Source organism: Ostrea edulis, chromosome 1, assembly GCF_947568905.1.
Source record: "Ostrea edulis chromosome 1, xbOstEdul1.1, whole genome shotgun sequence".
Lineage (NCBI taxonomy): Eukaryota > Metazoa > Mollusca > Bivalvia > Ostreida > Ostreidae > Ostrea > Ostrea edulis.
Genome location: NC_079164.1, coordinates 14,014,867 through 14,033,855, shown reverse-complemented (window position 1 = coordinate 14,033,855; position 18,989 = coordinate 14,014,867). Strand labels below are relative to the sequence as shown.

General features: G+C 33.8%; 2 protein-coding genes across 5 annotated transcripts in view; one reads left to right on the top strand and one right to left on the bottom strand.

Moving 5' to 3' along the window:
* LOC125661115 (protein disulfide-isomerase TMX3-like) overlaps positions 1–18,989 on the top strand; it is a 60,639-nt gene that overhangs the window by 24,901 nt on the left and 16,749 nt on the right. The window lies entirely within an intron of this gene.
* Positions 634–17,328, bottom strand: LOC125661097 (techylectin-5B-like). Of its 4 annotated transcripts, XM_056152752.1 has the most exons (4): positions 17,090–17,301; positions 16,738–16,909; positions 15,681–16,438; positions 634–3,190 (listed from the first exon to the last, which is right to left on the bottom strand). In XM_056152752.1, the coding sequence occupies exons 3-4, from the start codon at positions 16,345–16,347 to the stop codon at positions 2,430–2,432; spliced, it is 1,428 nt and encodes a 475-aa protein (XP_056008727.1). In that variant the 5' UTR covers positions 16,348–16,438; positions 16,738–16,909; positions 17,090–17,301; the 3' UTR covers positions 634–2,429. The 4 variants fall into 4 exon arrangements, with proteins under 4 accessions (XP_056008727.1, XP_048748966.1, XP_048748957.1 ...); XM_048893009.2 differs by having other exon boundaries at positions 16,738–17,272; XM_048893000.2 differs by having other exon boundaries at positions 15,681–16,909; positions 17,012–17,272.

Here is an 18,989-nt window from a genome sequence, read left to right as displayed (position 1 = left end):
TTGGTTGATCGAGCATGCAAATTTCACTCACTGATTGGCCGTATGGTTTGAATGTAAGTGAGTTTGGATGACCATGCTTTGCCATTCTTACAATGTGATTGGTCAGCGGGAACAATGATAAAACCTATTTCATTGAAATCTATGAGAAGCCTCACCCAAAAATTTGAACGCTCGATCAAGTGAAGTGACACGCCATTGTTGGAGTAATAGTACTTTTATGAAATAAGTATAGAACACTATGAAAAACAATTCAGCTTCATGCCCCTCCTTCATTAAAGGGACAATTTATTTTAGTTTCATTTTCTTCTATTTCTTCCCCCCCCCCCCCCCTCTTCTTATGATAAACAAATTTTGTCCCGGTCACAGTATTGTTATCTTCCAACATACATACATTGAATGCCACTGGATATTGAGGTCCAGGCAGACCAAAGCTGACATGGGATGAGTTAGTAAAACGAGACCTAGAGTCCACAGGATTGGATAGGATCAATCCACTGGATCGCCAAATATAGAAAAACAAACTTCGATCTCGACAGGACAGCCAGGTCTCACCCTTGCAAAAGGAATTAATTTGGCCTGGATAATCAAAATAGATGATAATAAATATCCATCATTCTTTAGTAACAATCACAGTTTTTAAAGATTTATAACATTTTTTATTTTAGTCATGAAAGAGGAAAGATTTCACAACATACATAATATGTATACACATGTAAATATTACAAAATAGTTAAAAATACATAGTAAAGTACAAAAATGCTGCAAAAATTTGAATGGAAAAAATAATATACAATTCATGATAGAGTACCTTAGCCTTGTACTATGCATGGTGAAGCCTTTGTCTGCAATTGTCTAAGCTGAAGAAATACAGATATCCAATGAGCTTATACAGAATGGCAAATTAAACTTAAATTTAATACAATGAGGATGAACTATTACTGGCCTTTAAAGTTGTGTGTATGTATATGCTGAAATTTTTACAGAAAAATATTTAATAAAATTAGTCGAATTTCAAAATGAATTATGTGTGACAAGATTCTATGTACACCCTGACACGGGAAAGAACTGGAACTGTGATAGAAATTAGCAATGCCTGATGATTTTGATGTTTTTGCATATCTGCAGATAAAAAAATGTACCCTGACAAATCTGTGTTGGCAAGATAATCCATAGATAATCTAGTGCAGACTGCAAATGAAACTGATTCCGATCTGCTTGGCCTGTCGACATACCAGACAATGTATTGTCAGTAAGACAATGCTGTGGAACATGTGTCTCCCAGCATGTGTTACAGAACAGCAATAGACCTTATTGTTACAAGACAGGAAGCTTGTACGAAATGATCTGGAACTGGCAGTGCTTAAATTCCTTGATTGTGTCACCCACGAAACACCAGGCAACATTCAGCGAGAAACACCAGGCAACATTCAGCGATCACTTTCTATCTGCCTAGTATGCTGTCTGTCTATTAATATGTAATTAATTGTAGTGCCCACTTTGTAGTTCTAATTACATTCTAAATGTTGCAGATTGTATTTTTCTTAAAGGACTCTAGTTTTATACTAAGTAACCAAATGTGTAACCAACTGCCCGTCGACTACATGTTCTTTGCAGTTAAAGAAACTTGACTGAGATACTCATATTATCTACATGGTGCCTTATTTGAGTTAATTGCTGATTTTAGACTAGTCAAATGTATGTGTCATATGTACTGTGTAATGTCATAAGTACTGTGTATGTGTCATAAGTACTGTGTACATGTCATAAGTACTGTGTATGTGTCATAAGTACTGTGTACTTGTCATAAGTACTGTGTATGTGTCATAATTACTGTGTACGTGACATAAGTACTCTGTATGTGTCATAAGTACTGTGTACGTGTCACATTTGAGTGGCTGATTTTTGACTAGTTAGATGTACTGTGTACGTGTCATATTTGGGGTCTACGTGTGCTGTTGTAGACACATAATGGTAGCAAAAATCAAATTTGCTAAGTGAGCTTGGTGAGTTTTCGGTGTTAATAAACAACAGAATTCATATAATGACATCGTTAATCTCTATCCCCATAATTTTTCTATTTCAGACACTGTATCTCTGACTGTTAGGTTATGAAGTTTATAAACATTCTTCATAAGTGTCTGTTTTGTTCTCAGACAGGCAGCTAATCTTACTGATGTCTGACTGCTTCACTGACAATATGTGCAATAAATCGGGGAATTGTATGAGATAAATTGCATATTTCTATGTAAACACAGCCAGTCTGTCTTTTGCAGGTATGGTAAATTTTTTACAATTTGTTAGGTGGTAGCTGAAATATTCCATGGATTTTGCCCTTTGGATTGGAAGATAAGAAATCAAATATGTTGCTGAAAGACGGGTGATCATATAATACCAGAATATTGAAATAATTAAACTATTGTCTTTAATGCCTATGACTTTGGTCGCACTAAGTTTTTGACCCTTTCCCTTGAGTCTTTGTTTTGCGAGGGTGTTTTGACCTCATCACGTAATTTAGGGTCAGATGTTTTGGAGGCATGTTTGGTGGTGTCTTCACTCTTGTATAGTCGGCTGGGTCGGATTTTCATTTGAGATTTAGCAAGCTGTTCTGGTTTCCAGTCATTCCAGGAGATTCCCCTTGTCCGGACGTTTGATTGGTTGTAATAAGGGCCATTAAGTATGGAATGCCAGCAGTTGTTGAACCACCACCCAGCCCGCCATTCCTTACCACAATGGTAGGTGTGCCAGTTATCATTATCCTGGTCTGGAGTGGAAAATCGCATACCATTGTGGACACTCATGCCGTTTTTGGCACTGCCTTCATAGTCTGTGGCATGGATTTTATACCTGTCCCTTGCTCCATCAAGTTTGAAATTCTTGTAAAGAGCAAACACTCTGTTATCTTCAAAGTCCCACAGATCAAATCTTAGTTCATAGAAATCTTGATTAGACAAAAGGAATATGTTGTCTAGACCTAGCCAAAACTCGGAGGCAATGTTGCCAAAACCGTCTCTGTATTCGTCCCAAAGTCTGTTGAAGTCCACTTCACCATTGAAGCGGTTCTGAATGACCAGCCATCCACCAGGTGGCGTATCCATGTCACACCAAACTGGGACAGAGCAAGAGGAATAGGTAGTGGTGATGTAGTAGACGCCACTGATGGTGTGCCCTCTGGCCAGCACATCCTGGCAATCTGAAAGAAAAACATGGGATTGTCTTAAGTGTTTCTTTATTTTTGGCTTTCAATATGTTGATTCTTTTCTTTACTACATTAAGATAATGAAAAAGGACATTGAATAAGAAATAAGAAAAATTACAACAGTAATTAATGTCAATTGAAAGGGTGTCATTTGTACAAAAGAGTTAGGGGGGAAATGGATTCACCATTTATGACACCGCTGAGATGCTAAAAATTGTCAGAAACTTAATTCATTTCTTGTCTGTGGTTGCTCTCCAATTTTTTTTTTATAAAGCATTCCGTTATGTAACGACTTATATAAGCAAAATTTATTGCATTTTCTGCAGAATCTTGTCAGATGAAGCACCAAGATCAGCAATAGCTGTTCACGCACCAGCAGATGCACTTGGCTTCGGATATACTGTTCACAGTATCATTGATGATCAGTGGGTAAAATATATAGGGAAGGCAATCAAAAAACTTCAAAGGAAATGACTTTTTAATGGGAACTTGTCAAATATCCAACCCACATTTTTTCAGTGACAGTAGCTGGGAATTTGCTTTTGGAAATTTAGTATGCTCATAAATCACATAGAGAATGAAGCCCAGGAAACTTTGGGAACATAAAATTAAGTAATTGCTTTTGTTAATACTGCTTAGCAGTTCATAAAAAAACCTGCTCAGTGTAATCTTTAAAACAGTCTGAGAGGAAATTATTATTTACTGCTTAGGTCTGCATTACAAAATGCATTTAGCTAGCATCAAAATTTCTTGCTATCATTGGAATATGACGAATTGCGTAATGAAAAACATTGAAAGTCTGGCTTTGTGTGAAGTAGCTGTGGTGATGTGATTTTTCAGAGGTTCTTAGGCTGTCATTGTCTATCTCGGTTTATGTCTCTTCATATTTGAGAATGCTGACATGTTTATTGTGCTAGATCTTAAAGTTTGGTGCAGTGGTAAAAACAGCATTGCACAAACTGCATACCTGAGCTGTCTATGGTTCAGCTTATTGTGCAGAATGTAAATAAAGCACTTTATACTGAACTATATTGATCTCTGTTAAATTTGTTTGGTTTTTTATTATTATTTTGAAGTAGTTGATGTGTAATGAAAAAGAGATTGAACAATTTTGAATGATTTAAATCAAGATAAATGTTTATATTGTTGAATAATGATGAAGGTAAAATAGTTTTAATTCACATGACTGGTAAATCTTTTTGTTCTTGAAACGTTTTAGAAGAGTTATCTGCCCTTGTTAAAAATAAAAAAATAAAAATCTTAATTTTTTATATGTTGTAAATGAGATTAATCTTATTTCATATTTTCCTGATAAGTAAGTTTATGTAACTTTTTTACCAAAAGATTTTTCTGAAAATATGATTTCTTATAAAAGTATTTTGATAAAACTTCGTTGCTCTTTCCATACACTTCAATAAAACCTTCAAGGTGAAAAGAATTAAGCTGTGATTAAAAATTTCATAAATTCCTATGGTAGAGATTATTTCTGTTTGATAAACTCTTCAGTATGATACCATGATTACAAAAAATCACACCATTGTTAGATATGAAATATGATTTTTATAAATTGTATACCTTAAACAGATACAAACATGAAATTCTACAACTTGAAACTTTGTTAGCAGGCTTCCAAGGGACAATTGGTGCTGTTTTGGCCATCAGTAAATCTTTTAATTTGAAAGTATTAACACTACATAGCCATGAAATTGTTGTTTTCACATTAGGAAGACAGGTAACATTATAATGTAAGTTGATTCCACCTGATGATTTTTTGGAAGATAAAATTAATTATACCATAAAACACAGTGTTTATGGACCCAGTAAATATTTTATTATACGTGGAGCTATTATGAGGACACTGACTGTTTTGGAATTATGCAGAAACACCGGGTCTTTAACCTTCACAGCGGGCATCTTTGTTGATGTTCACATTAAGAGGTTAAGTTTAGGAAGTACTCCATGTTGTATTTTGGATGCCATTCTTCCTTAACATTTCTCTAAACAATGCAGTTACTATTGACAAGTGTTTTGACCACATTTTTCTGGAGATCCAATATAAAATGAAGAGGTGTTTATATATTCCCAGTATTCTAAATATGTATTTAATTTTTTTTTTCATATCCTTCAGGCCATTCGTGATCAATGAATACATGACAGAAAGGATCAGGTGGTTTTTATGTTAATAGTGTTAAACCAATTTATTTTGTTACTGAAATAAAATACACATTAAGTTTCATCACTGATGGGTGCAAAGAATATATGAAAAATTGAAATGTCATTTTCTTTTTCTTTCTTATATATCAGATAATCCCAACTAAATACAGTCAAACCCCGTTATCTTGAACTTGATGAAACTGAGAAATATCTTTGAGATATTCAAGGAATTGCGATATGAAGGGCAAAATACTTAAAGAATAAGTGGTTGTGACTTTTGAATTAATTTGACATATCCATGGTATTCGAGATATTAGTGTTCAAGATACGGAAGTTCAAAGTTAACGTAGATTTGACCCTGTGAAATTGAAATGTGGGACAAAATTTTGATGATGTCACAAAGAATGTGTAGAATAACAGATATGACCTTGAGGTGAAATATTTTGTGTGTATTATTGTAATTCATCAATCTCGGCAGTGTGCTTAACTCTGGTGAAGTGGTTTAATCATTGGCTTACAAATCTACTGACTGTGAGCTCAATCTCTTGGGGACTTTTTATTTTTCCGTCATAGTTGTAATTTTATGAAATATTTCTTTTCTTGATCAAGTTTTGAATTTTCTTGAATGTGTGTTAAGTCTATACATCAATATAATATTAATATAATATTTAATATCTTTTAAAAAATATGACATTTTTATTTGAATCAATAGAAATTGACTTAAGCAGCCTTGAGTGATGAACTTTAAAGAACAAAACAAGCCATTAGACCTCCCCAAATCCGTAATGGGAACAATTTCGATAGAAGGTAGGGTTGTAATTGGAAAAATTTTGATAGAAGGTAGAGTTGTAATTGGAACAATTTCGATAGAAGGTAGGGTTGTAATTGAAACAATTTCGATAGAAGGTAGGGTTGTAATTAGAATAATTTCCATAGGAGATAGGTTTGTAATTGGTAACAATATCAATAGGAGGTAGGTTTGTAATTAGAACAATTTCGATAGGAGTTAGGGTTGTAATTAGAATAATTTCGATAGGAGTTAGGGTTGTAATTGGAACAATTTCGATAGGAGTTAGGGTTGTAATTGAAACAATTTTGATAGGAGTTAGGGTTGTAATTGGTAATAATATCAATAGGAGGTAGGGTTGTAATTGGAATAATTTCGATAGGAGGTATGGTTACCCATGAAAAATTGGTCAAACCCTTAAAAAAAGAAGAAAGAGGTATATTTTATGCAATTTTTTTTAGAATTTGGGGGTGATGACACAGATTATGATATCATATTGCAAATAGCAATGGGCATACAGTGTATATGATGTTCTGATGAGAGTCAAGTCAGATTACAAGAATCTCATTGGTAAGTAATGGATTAATTACCAGTAAATCAAATGAATTTATCAAGTTTTAATTTACTGGACTGGATTATGCCGTTTGTGAACGTAACACTTTAAAAAGAAATGCATTACAGTCATGTAATTTAAAAAAAATGAAATTGGAAGCGTGAGCCTCTGCAACAATTGTGCAGCATATTGAAGGTATGTCCTTGGTCTATATAGGATGCCGAAACATCACAAAATTCGAACCAACACAAACTTTGGAAGATATGTAATGACAGCTATCAGCACAATGAGTATTAGGATGCTGACATTCTATTAGCTTGTGCTATATTGCTGTGATAAATGTCCCTTTAATGCCTGGTGGAGGACATTATCGATGCATTGCACGAATTTGCATGTGGTTATCATTTCAGCGTTTGCTGCATTCCTATTTCGAATCACAAATAGGAAGGTTACAATATGTGTTACGTGATCGCAGTGGAAATAGATTTCTTGACATCTCTAAACACCGTGAAATGACATATTTTTTAGCCACGGTCATTATTCCCTTTGATGATTCATCTAACACATCACATAAACTCTTCTGTTATTCACAGTCAATTTAAGAATGAATCCTGCTCCCTCGTAGCAACTTGATACCTATTATTACTTGTAGCGCCAGGAGAACAAAGATTAAAATTATTTTTCCACCCAAAATGATTCGGGGTAACATTGAATTAAATAGATCATTTTTCCTCTCTTTAAATCAAGATACATGTATTCTCAAATTTACAGCTTTGATATTTTTTTTTTTTAATTGAGGGGGGAAAAAAACTTGACAGATTTTAAATTATTTTCATAACATTATGCATCGATATTGCTCAAAAAATTCATTTCACCGTAAGTGCTGGTGGATGATTTTTTTTATGAATTGACATGCTATAAACGATTATGGAGTTGTTATCTGCCTTCTCTGCGATATCGTAGCCACATCAGACACAGGGGAATTTATGGTCGTTGATGTAACATTGATTGGCCCACCCCAAATTTGTACTCACTTAAGTGGAAATTTTGAAGATTTATTATTGTACACAATTTTCACATCTAAATTTCTATTAATCAAGGACATTACAGCTATAACCTTAATACTGCTATAATCTTAAAACTGAGATCATGAGCTCAGTATGAATTTGATCTCATACTCAAATCTCATTGTGTGAGTGAAACTGACCAATCTATTTAAAGTAGCATTGGTACAAGTTTGGAATATATATCATGTGTAAATATTTCACTTATAATAAGTGGAACAAATTTATTTGAATTTAAGCAGAAAGTGTCCATGAAAATATTCAGTAAATTCCAACACGAAGAAATGACCTCATTATCATGGAAGAAACAAAGTGATAGGGAACTACAGATCATCACACTGGATTTAGTCATTAAGTAATAACATTAATTTGGATTGCTCTCTAGCATTCAACTCCCTATAACATTCAACATCTTAACATTCAACATCTTAACATTCAACTTCTTAACATTCAACTCCCTAACATTCAACTTTTAAACATTCCACTTTTTAACATTCAACGTCTTAACATTCAACTTCCTAACATTCAACTTGTTAACATTCAACTTTTTAACATTTAACTTCCTAACATTCAACTTTTTAACATTCAACGTCTTAACATTCAACTTCTTAACATTCAACTTCCTAACATTCAACTTTTTAGCATTCAACTCCTTATGATTTTTAGCTCAATATATTGTCTTTATAACCTTTATCCTTATAGTATTTATGTCAAGGTCATGAGATGGGAGAGTTGAAATAAAAAAAACCCTATATATCTGAGCAATGATAGAAATTGATTGACAATCTTTAAAAACATGTTTCTTGGTTTTAATAATATATAACAAGAGTATGACAGTGTATGGTGAGTCAGAATTTAATTATCCATGCGTTGGAAGTGGTCTGTGATCATAGGTTTGCACATATAGCCATGATTTAATAATTGATATGTGAAAACTATTGGGACATTATTTTGAAGATGTTGGATTATTCCACCTGAATTGATCTAGGTTTTCAATTTCACGTGCAGCTGTTTTTGTAGTCCCAGAGGTCAGCCAGCCTAATTATAGAATGGGATTGTTTCAGAGGTTATTGCTGGATCATGTGGGAGAGAGTCTGCTTCAGAGACCAGGGGACAGGGCTCAGTCACTTTGACATTATCATATGGCCCTCAAGAGAAGTCTGGCGAGGCAGAGTCTCTGAAAGATGTGCTATTTTACATTGGTCTCAACATTCCATGAATAGAGGCATTGAGAAGATCTAGCAGTAGTATATTGGCAGTAGTCCTGCCAGTCTCTGATTAATCAGGTGGATAAATCTTCCACACAGGAGTAAATATTGTGAATGAATGCTGACTGGGAAAGTTTGAAGTATGGGAAGATTTAATGCCATTTAATCACAGAAACACGATAGCCCCAATCATGCAGTTATAATTGTGTGTCACTGGGTTACCGTTCTATCACCAGCCCTTTATAAAGTCGTCTGTAATCAAACTCTCCCTGATGATTGACATGGCGTGACTTTTGACTTTAGTGCCCTGGATCACAATAACAGTGTGTGTTGATTGTACACAGACGATCGGAATGCTTTATATGTTACGTTTTCTAACAATATACATTCTGGGTATTGAATCAGTCTCTTCTGTAACTTGTCCAGACATTTTGATGGTTAAATGTTGAATGACTGAAGATTTTAATGCTAAGTGTATCATGATATTGGTAAAAAAGGACAGAATGATGTTCAAAATTTGAGAGCATTTACATTTTTGAAGGACATTCAAGGATTCGGTTAAGGGCTTTAATGATATACAATTGTATGTAAGATGTGAAAAATGCGTAGTTAAATTGTTGAATTACGGTACCAGCAAAGCGCCCTTATAATACGAAGCTGTCTCAAATCCTGCTCAAAATGTGATCATTATAATCCTGCTTGCTTAGGTGAATTGAAAAGTGCTGTTGATGTACTTTTGTCTGGGAGGTCATAATTTCGCAAGCATTTATTCTGCGAGGTTAGAATTCGGCGGACTAAATAATGATTTTCCATCATTTCATTGTACATGTACTTGCATTTAATTTAGCATCACCACAACAAATTGGCTTATCTGTCATTCATTAGGATTTGGTGTGAAGTGTTTGATATGTAGATACAGTTAAACTTCAGTATCTGGACTATCGGTATCGAATACCATGGATATGCTGAAGTGTCAAATAGAACTCCCAACAACATTTTATTTATGTATTGTAACATATCTCGAACTCTCAGATATATCGAAAGTTTTTTCTTGTAAAGTACATGTATATACAACTTCAAATAATATTGATCTATTTTTATGTTGCCAATTAAAGTAAGAATTTTAAAAAAAGCTTTCAATGTAGATATTTAGGATGACAAAATATGCTATACCCTATGTACTTTTATGAAGAAAATAATTTGTGTGCTAATGCTCTTCTTAGTGCCTGCTTGAAAAAAAAAATTCAAATATGAAAAGAAACTTACATTTTTGCATTTGATGAGAAGCATTTCATAAAAATTAGACTAAAGATGACAAAACCAACATGTTTTAGGATATTTTTTCTGTGAATTTTTTCTTGAATTCAGGATGGGAATTAAAGTTATTTCTACTATTATATACAATATGAAGTAAATCTGGACAGCTTTATGAATCATAAACCAGCTTATGAAAGAGTGTGAAAAAGTGTCAATTTTCTCAACTTTTAAGTTATATCATATAGAATGAGTAGAAATTACTTTCATTCCTTTAATAGAATTTTAATTTCAAGATGCATGCATTCATTGTAATAAAGCAAATATATAGTTATAAAGAAAAATTGTAGTTCATATAATTTGGAGCAATATTACCGTAGCAACAAAATGAAAACAAGTTCCAAATTAAATGCATCGATCGTGACAGATCATTTCTAGGATGGTGTATGGTATGAATTAATGTCAACACGGTTCATAGAATATAAAGTATTTGGTAAGGTTATATGGACCAATCTGAATGCCTTTTACGAGTGAAATTAAATTATTGAAATATATTGTGAAAAAAATTATATGTTGCGATACATTTGGCCATTTTGTACTTGAACAATATAATTTTTTACTATATTAATTGCAATTATCTCTGTAAAAAATTGTTTTTATTTGAGGTATTCAAATGAATCTTTTGCATCAAAGTTATGAAAGTAATTACGTCCTCAAGCCTTGCGTGCTTTAGGGGCTATCGGTGTTTATCGCGCATTATGAATGATTGACAGTTTGACATGAACAAAATGTACGTGTCTTGATCAGGGTGTAATCTCTGATTTTAAGGAACGTACCTTGTAATTTAAGGGATTTTTGATACTACCAATTTAAGTTTGTTTATTATAATTCACTTGAAACAATAATGATATGGATATGTGGTATTATACTCAAATAGATTAATCATAATCTATATTTCTGATCATTATCATCCCAATTTACAACATGTTTATGCAAAATCCCTCATAGATTTACATCATGTTTTATATTGGAGCTTGGGTCCACTAATTATGAAACGTCCGCAGATTTTTTATGACGGTGGACTGTGTGTAAATTGTACTGCATAAAAAACATGACTACAGTGATTGTATTTCAAGATGATAGCTCCTTAATTTTTTTTATCATGAAAATTTACAATTCTTTTCCCCATTAAGATTACCCCATTGTGTGTAAACTAGAAAGTTTGAAATACTTTTCACAGAATAAAGGAATTACTCTCCACAAAAAGTGATTTTTCACCAGCAGAATATCTACGGAGTCCTTGGCACTGATATAAATCTTCACAAACACATATCATTTCAATCTTTCATATTTATCAAGTAGATTTGATCTACTAAATAAATTTTTCTTTTAGCTCTTCTTGTACATATGATGTAGTAGAGGAGTAGGTGTTGATACCTAATGATCGAGACATTGATACTTAGATAGTACCCCAGGCTTAATGTTTTACCCTAGCATTGAATTATACAACCACAGCTCTTTAAGCTTCTGAGCAGCAATGATCTATTGGGAGCACAACTTGACCCAAATTCCACAGTAAAGTTTTGGAGATATTAGTTTTGTGATGTATCTGTGCTACATCAACATCAATCATGGTTAATCAGTAAATTATTATTTTATGACAAGTTTCTCACTTTTTTCCCTCCTCCTGAATCTTTCCCCCCTCATGGAAAGACATGCATGACAAAATTTGAGCTCTACTGAACTGTAACAGCTAGAGATTGTATTTCATCTGTGGATTACACTCACCATGTTTTGGGGCATTTTATGGTCTTTGGCTCTTCTTCATATTCATGAATATTTTGCCCATCAAATGCCATCTTATATCTTAAACATTTGAAATTGTATCAAAAATGTGGAGAATTTCTCGCATCTTTTCCAACTGTCCTCAGCATATAAAAGGCGAATTCTCTTTCAGATAATATTTATCTGTATCCAATTCCAATTTATGAATAGCTGTCTTTTTCTCTTTAAAAATCAAATGTGTTTATAGCATGTGATAGTGATTTCCAGACTTCTCTGAAAATGTAAAAGAATTTCATTCCAGTTGTGAGTAAAGCACGTGAGTGCTGTGATTCATGCCAGAAAATGTTGAGAGTCCTCTAGTGGAGGACGAAATTCCTTCATGAGTGTGACCACTATCTTTGTAAATGATTCATTGATTTGAGTAAAGAAAGTTTTTAAAAATGTTTTTTGTTGGTTAAAATTGCCTACTGCTTTAAAATGAACCCGTGGGATCTTATGATCTGCTCCTGCTATTGAACAATTTAATACGTGCTGAATGAGCATCATAGAAAAGCATGCAAGCACGCAAAGCAAACTATCTGTGGAGAAAAAAATCGTGAAGTTGTAATGATTTAAGATCACAGGACTTAATGAATGTGTAGGTTGTTTAAAAAATATCGTTACCCTTTAATTAGCATTTTGGTGGTCAGTACCAAACCAACACTCTACAAAAGAATGCAAGAGGGTCTTCAAAGAGAATTCACAGAATTTTGTTAATGTAATCTTAATGTTAGATATATAGAAATTTGCCGTTAAAACAGCGAGGGGGCGGTAATACATGATGCTGTACCTACATGTTACCCAGCATGCCGTGTTAGCTGGATCAGCTACTTACACTGCCACTATGATGTGCTGCGATTAACTTTTACACGAAAGTTTTCAAAGATACATTTGTTGTTTTAAAAAAAATCATGTTAGACTGTGATTAACTCCCTGCTGATCATTTAGAATTTTCCAGACGCAACTTAACATTACGTGGTTCAGATATGATTTTCATAATCAAGTAAGATTGGAAATAGATTAGACTTGAGTTTTTATATACAGAATCAATATATTCATAAAATGTATTAATAAGAAAAAAAATCCTTTCAAGTTCAAAGCCCATTGTTGATTTGAATGTCTAAAAATTTGTCATATGTCTTGCAAAACATAATGATGTTGCTCATTCTTTTTATGTCCCGATATTGAAAGGAAGGAAAGGGGGGGGGGGGGGTTACATTGTTTTAGGTATACCTCTTACTCCTTGTTTTTTTAATATGTCTCTGTCTAACTATTAAATCTCGATCTTTTTGAATGTCTTTAGTTTTAACCTTTGCCCTTGGTGCAGAACCTTGGTAACCTCATTCTTGCTGAACAGAAAGGTCAAGGTCCTTTTTTCTATTGAATTCATTAAATATGATCATGGCTGCTGGATGTTCAGAAGGCCTTAGTGTTTCAAAAATGATGGTTTGGAAGAAAATGAAAATATTCAATGAATTTTGTCTATCCATTCTGAACATGCTTGGAAAAGTGATGCATTTCTTTCTTTTTTATCTTCACTTTTTGTGAAAAAAGTGTTAGAGCATTGCTTGTTAAAGTAATTCCACCCTCCTGTGATGTCATCAGATTTTGCAAAATCAATGATTTATTTAGATTTATGCATGATAGGAACATAAATTTTGTTGGAGTCTTTTCCTATAGTTATTATAAAAAATCTTGTTAAAAATGAAATATTTCAAAAGTTTAAGTTATAGATGAATAATCAATAATACGTTTCAAAATATTGAATCCAAGGGCAATAACTCTGTTTCTATTGATTTCTTTATCAAGTCTATTATGCGGTGATTTCCTTTATTTTTTACATACATTTTGTATATTTTTGTGAAGATACAGTTTCATGAAATTGTTATGAATGCTACTATATCGTCATAACCAGTTTTTATGAGATTTTGATAATGCTGTTTAATGAAAATTGCAATTTTCTGACAGTGATATATGATTCTGATTATGTACGTCTCACATCTTAAAAAGTGTGATGACCTATGTATTTTATTTGATAATTTGTTAGTTTTAACTCTAATGAATGGAAATAAATACACATCTTAAACTTGTATCAGATAAAACTGCGAGTATGGAGTTACCTTAAATATGTCAGTCAGTCTGTAAAGAGCATCGCCTGAGTTACCTACCTCACAGTTTGTATTTCACTTGACTGGAGATTCAAGGGTCCCAGGTTCAAACCCTAGCCATGCAGGCCCATTTCATTTTCTCCCTTATTCACATTAGTAAGCACTTCTGTTTTAAATTGTATATTTACAGTTTATTTTTTGTGACTTTTTAAAAATCTGATAGTTAATAGCTACAACAAACAGATGCCCTACACAAAGGAACGCTTGATATGCAAGACCTCATGTCTAATTGTGAGTTTGTTTGTGCTTTTGTTTTTTACAATAAACAAATCACACAAACTGTTAACACCAGGGACAGCCTGATGAATCTATGGTGTAAATTGTGGTAGATTTTGGAGATACTATTCAGTAGGCTACTTAATAATCACAGAGAACGGCTAATCGCCAATTTGTGTGTAGTTTCTGTATTTCAATGTGCTCCCGGAGGATGTCGGTGTACACAGAGTGTGCAGAAGTTAAGGAGGTGCTGGGAATCTCGGAACTGAACGATCAGCAGTTTTACTATATTGCCACAATTCCACTATTTACTGGTGCATACCTAGGATAAAGAATACTGTCGGACTGATTCATTTTTCTGAATCTAAATATTTAATGCTAAAGAATCTGATGTAATTTTTAACAGAGGCCCATCTGTTTCCTCATCTGTACATGGAGGGCTATTTCAAATTTTGGATAGTTGTATTGTAAACACATCTTTGAATTTGAAGGCAGAAGATAACGTATTTGTGATGTGTAACAACCATTGATAATACATTATGCTGATCTTGAAATGATGAAATATCATTAAAGAACTCTGTTAACGATTTTGCTGTTTCAGCTGTTAATTATACTAACGATGAAATTGTATCATTTGATGTAGCATTGGCAGCCATAATCCCGCTCTTTGAAACGTTTGATATCATTAAAATTTTACCTGCAGTAGTAACATTTGTATGATGGCTCTCAATCATTAACGAGTTTTTCACTGGTGTCAATTGCAAATACATGTATTCATTCTTGAAGAAAAGTTAATGTAAAAGTTCTCAGATATTCATAGATCAGATGAAATTTTGTAATATTAAAGTGCAGTATAGAAGTGATGTGATTTTGAATCTAAATTTGCACACAATTTGTCAGAAGTATCAAGATGTCCTGTGATAACCAAATCTGAGAAACTTTCAGACTGAAATATATTTGTCATCTTCCAATTCTTGGATCTTTCTATCAGAAGTATTTGGACGTGTTGTGATACTTGGATCAAAGAAACTATTTTGCTCTCAGATTTAAAATTTTTTTGTCTTACCAACATGCAGCTTATGAAATTTTTAAGAGATTTTCAGAGATTTGTTGCAGGAAAAGATGAAAGGAAAAGCACTTTTTTTGTGTTTGCTGAAAATGCACTTTATCTTATTAAATTTCTCCCCCATTGATTCTTACACACTTTTTATACCACAGAAAACTTATTGAGGAATTCAGTGAATTTGGTGAGTTACCTTTGAAGGTGGTTTCAGGGTTCGTCTGTCCACAGTTGAGCACCTTGGAGATGGTTTCCACCTGGATGTTTTTGCGTTTCAAGCTGACTGTGTTGTCAAACGTGGTCACCTTTTTCTCCAGCACATTATTAACCTCCACGACGTCCAGGACGATGCCGGACACTTTCTTCTCTAGCTCCCTGTACCCCTTCTTCTGGTCGCCAATCACTCGCTGGAGATGGTTCATCAAGCGATACATATTTGTGATGTTTTTGTGATAATCACCTATCATTTTGTCACACTGTTTGAGTTTGGAGTCTTGTTTGATAATGGTTTGGTTTAGATTTGTATTTTCCTCAGTCTGATCCTCTAACATACTCTCCACTGCTCTCAAACGTTTCTCTAACTCTGTAAATTTTGTACCTGACAGTATCTGGTTCGTTGTGCTTTTTATAATACTGTACGGGTTTCTGGGGTCAGCAGCCACTGAGGCTATTTCCATCGTTTTGTCGGCCTGAGGGTATTCTTGGACTTGATTCGGACAGTGTCCACCTTCGGCCATTTCTTTGACCACAAAAGTATATTTGCATCGTTTGGTTTTTAGCATCTTTTTATTGGACTTTTTGGACAACTTTAAAGTAAAACTGAAGTCCAAACTTAACAACAAAATCACTAGAATTGTCCTCATGGTTGACAGAAGTTTGCCGTCTTTAGATTTTTATCACAAATTAAGATCTGCTGGAAGAATCTAGCATCAAAGATCCTGCCAAGTTCCTCACCTGTACAGAAGATCAGTTCGTGTTTGAAAATAAAGCAAAAATCCCTCAATAAATATCCCTAGAATATCAAAATGTATCACTTTCAAACTAAGAACAACTGGAAGGAATTTGGAGCAGCATCAAAGCTTAAACTGGGCTCCACACCTGGTTATGTAGTCGTATATATAGAATATAAATAAATGTCTTTGCAAATGAAAAATATCCTCAATAAAATGTTGTAGAATGTTGATTCCTATCTCGGAGATGAAGAGGCATGGGAGGTTTTTTTTTCAAAGTTATCCAATAAATAATCCACTTACATTGTATTTATATAGGAAGTCTCCTGGAAATAGTGGTCCATTGACAGAATAAATTTGGCTGGCACGTGGTAACCAGCCAGTCCTTATTAGTCCCCAGTTACGTGTAGGTGGCAGTCTGCGCTTCAGTAGCTGCTGCATCTTCATTTGTCACGCTGATGAAAAATACAACCCCCTATTTAAAAAAAAAAAGAAATTGCCTCATTGTGCCTCCCACAACGCTTTAACAGTTCATTCATAAAATGCTTGCAGGATTACTCTGTCAGTCAGAGATCACCTGTCGCAGTCTGTGTGCGCTGTTGATACTGTCAGTTTTACAGTAATGCCCCTTCTACCCTTTACTCCAGCTAACTACCTTGCCACTTTCTTACAGCATATCATTGTTACGTTTTTACATTGTTGATAGGCCGTGGTTCAAGTTTCTGCTATCTTCTACGGTGTTGATTTTACAAACTGATACCGGCATAAATTTGCAATTTCTAGAATAACTACTGGTATTATGGCTTGAAGCACTTAAACACATCTGTAGTTTTAGAAGATGTGTGCTCAGATTATTATTGTGTGAATGATGTAGACAGTATTATATAATATAATAATGCACTGAAAATTTCACAAATATCTTTATTTCTATAAGAAGTGCATTTTAAGTGTTTACATATCTAATCACTTAAAGAACTTGCTGAGTGAAGGAAGTTGTTAAAGATTACGTGAAATGGCAGCTAGTTATGGTGACCTGCTGCAAGAAATGAGACAAACTATTTCTTTCTCTCCTCCTCTCTCTCTCTCTCTCTCTCTCCCTCTCTCTCTCTCTCTGATACTTTCCTCATTCATACCCTAATCACTATACAGATCAGTGGTAATTCTTTATTAAGGTTTTATCCCCCATCCATTTCTGTAACTTTTGTAAGTTACGTGATCAGGAACTGTATGAAGCATTTGATTGGGGGAAGTGTGGATCAGCTGTGTAATCCTTTGTTCACACTCCATATTGTGCATCTGTATGATTACTAATATCTAGAAATAAGTCATCAAAATACAGCAAGGGTCAGTAGAGATACCGTAAATAAAGGGGCACCTGTTCCTACAATTTGGCAATGGAGGTAGCTTCAAAAGAGACATTTTGACCTGGGAACAGTTGGAATTTTTTTGTTTTATTTGCTTTCATTTATTTTCTGACATTCGATCATGAAAAATATTTATAGTTTTATAGCTGTTGCCTCTAACCAGACTAAATGTGCAATACTGAAGACAACTAGTAAAGGGAGATAATAAAGATTGTTATAACTGTGTGAGGCTAAAATAAATGTGTAATACTGAAGACAACTAGTAAAGGGCGATAATAAAGATTGTTATAACTGTGTGAGGCTAAAATAAATGGCTTTTTTTTTTCATATGCAGATATCATTTATAGGAATGGTCAAACTGATAAATTACTTCACTTAAATTTCCATGGAATAAAATAAAATTTATAAAATATTGACTCGGAATGATATAATCCAGCACCTTGATATCATATATTTTAAACTTTTAGAGATGGCATATCGACTCTGAATAAAATAATCCAGCACCTTGATATTATAAATATTAAACTATTAGAGAGGGCATATCGACTCAGAATAAAATAATCCAGCACCTTGATATTATAAATATTAAACTATTAGAGAGGGCATATCGACTCAGAATAAAATAATCCAGCACCTTGATATGATAAATATTAAACTATTAGAGAGGGCATATCGACTTCAAATGTCATTCTGGTGATTCTTTCATCATGAATGCATGCTCATACCTGATGTGTTGTTTTTTTTAGCTTACTCTGTGATAATATCAATCCACAGCATCACTACGTATGGAAGGAAAGACTTCGATATTGACAGGACAGCCAGGCCTCACCCATACACCCTTACAAAAGGATTAATCAAAGGCCTGGCTGATAAAGATGGATGATAATGATGATGATATGCTTTAACTGAGTCCCCTACCAAGATCTGTTTCTGTCTATTGCCCTGTGATGCATCTATGTTATCATCTACCAAGCAATGGACAATTTCTCTGTAGCATCTATGTTATCATCTACCAAGCAATGGACAATTTCTCTGTAGCATCTATGTTATCATCTACCAAGCAATGGACAATTTCTCTGTAGCATCTATGTTATCATCTACCAAGCAATGGACAATTTCTCTGTAGCATCTATGTTATCATCTACCAAGCAATGGACAATTTCTCTGTAGCATCTATGTTATCATCTACCA

Bases quoted from the DNA above. Each gene is read 5' to 3' on its own strand.
- LOC125661097 (XM_048892991.2), bottom strand. From the start codon at position 16,347: ATGAGGACAATTCTAGTGATTTTGTTGTTAAGTTTGGACTTCAGTTTT. The intron at 3,191-15,680 runs GTAACTCACCAA...TTTTTCTTTCAG, and splicing joins CCCTGAAACCACCTTCAAAG to ATTGCCAGGATGTGCTGGCC.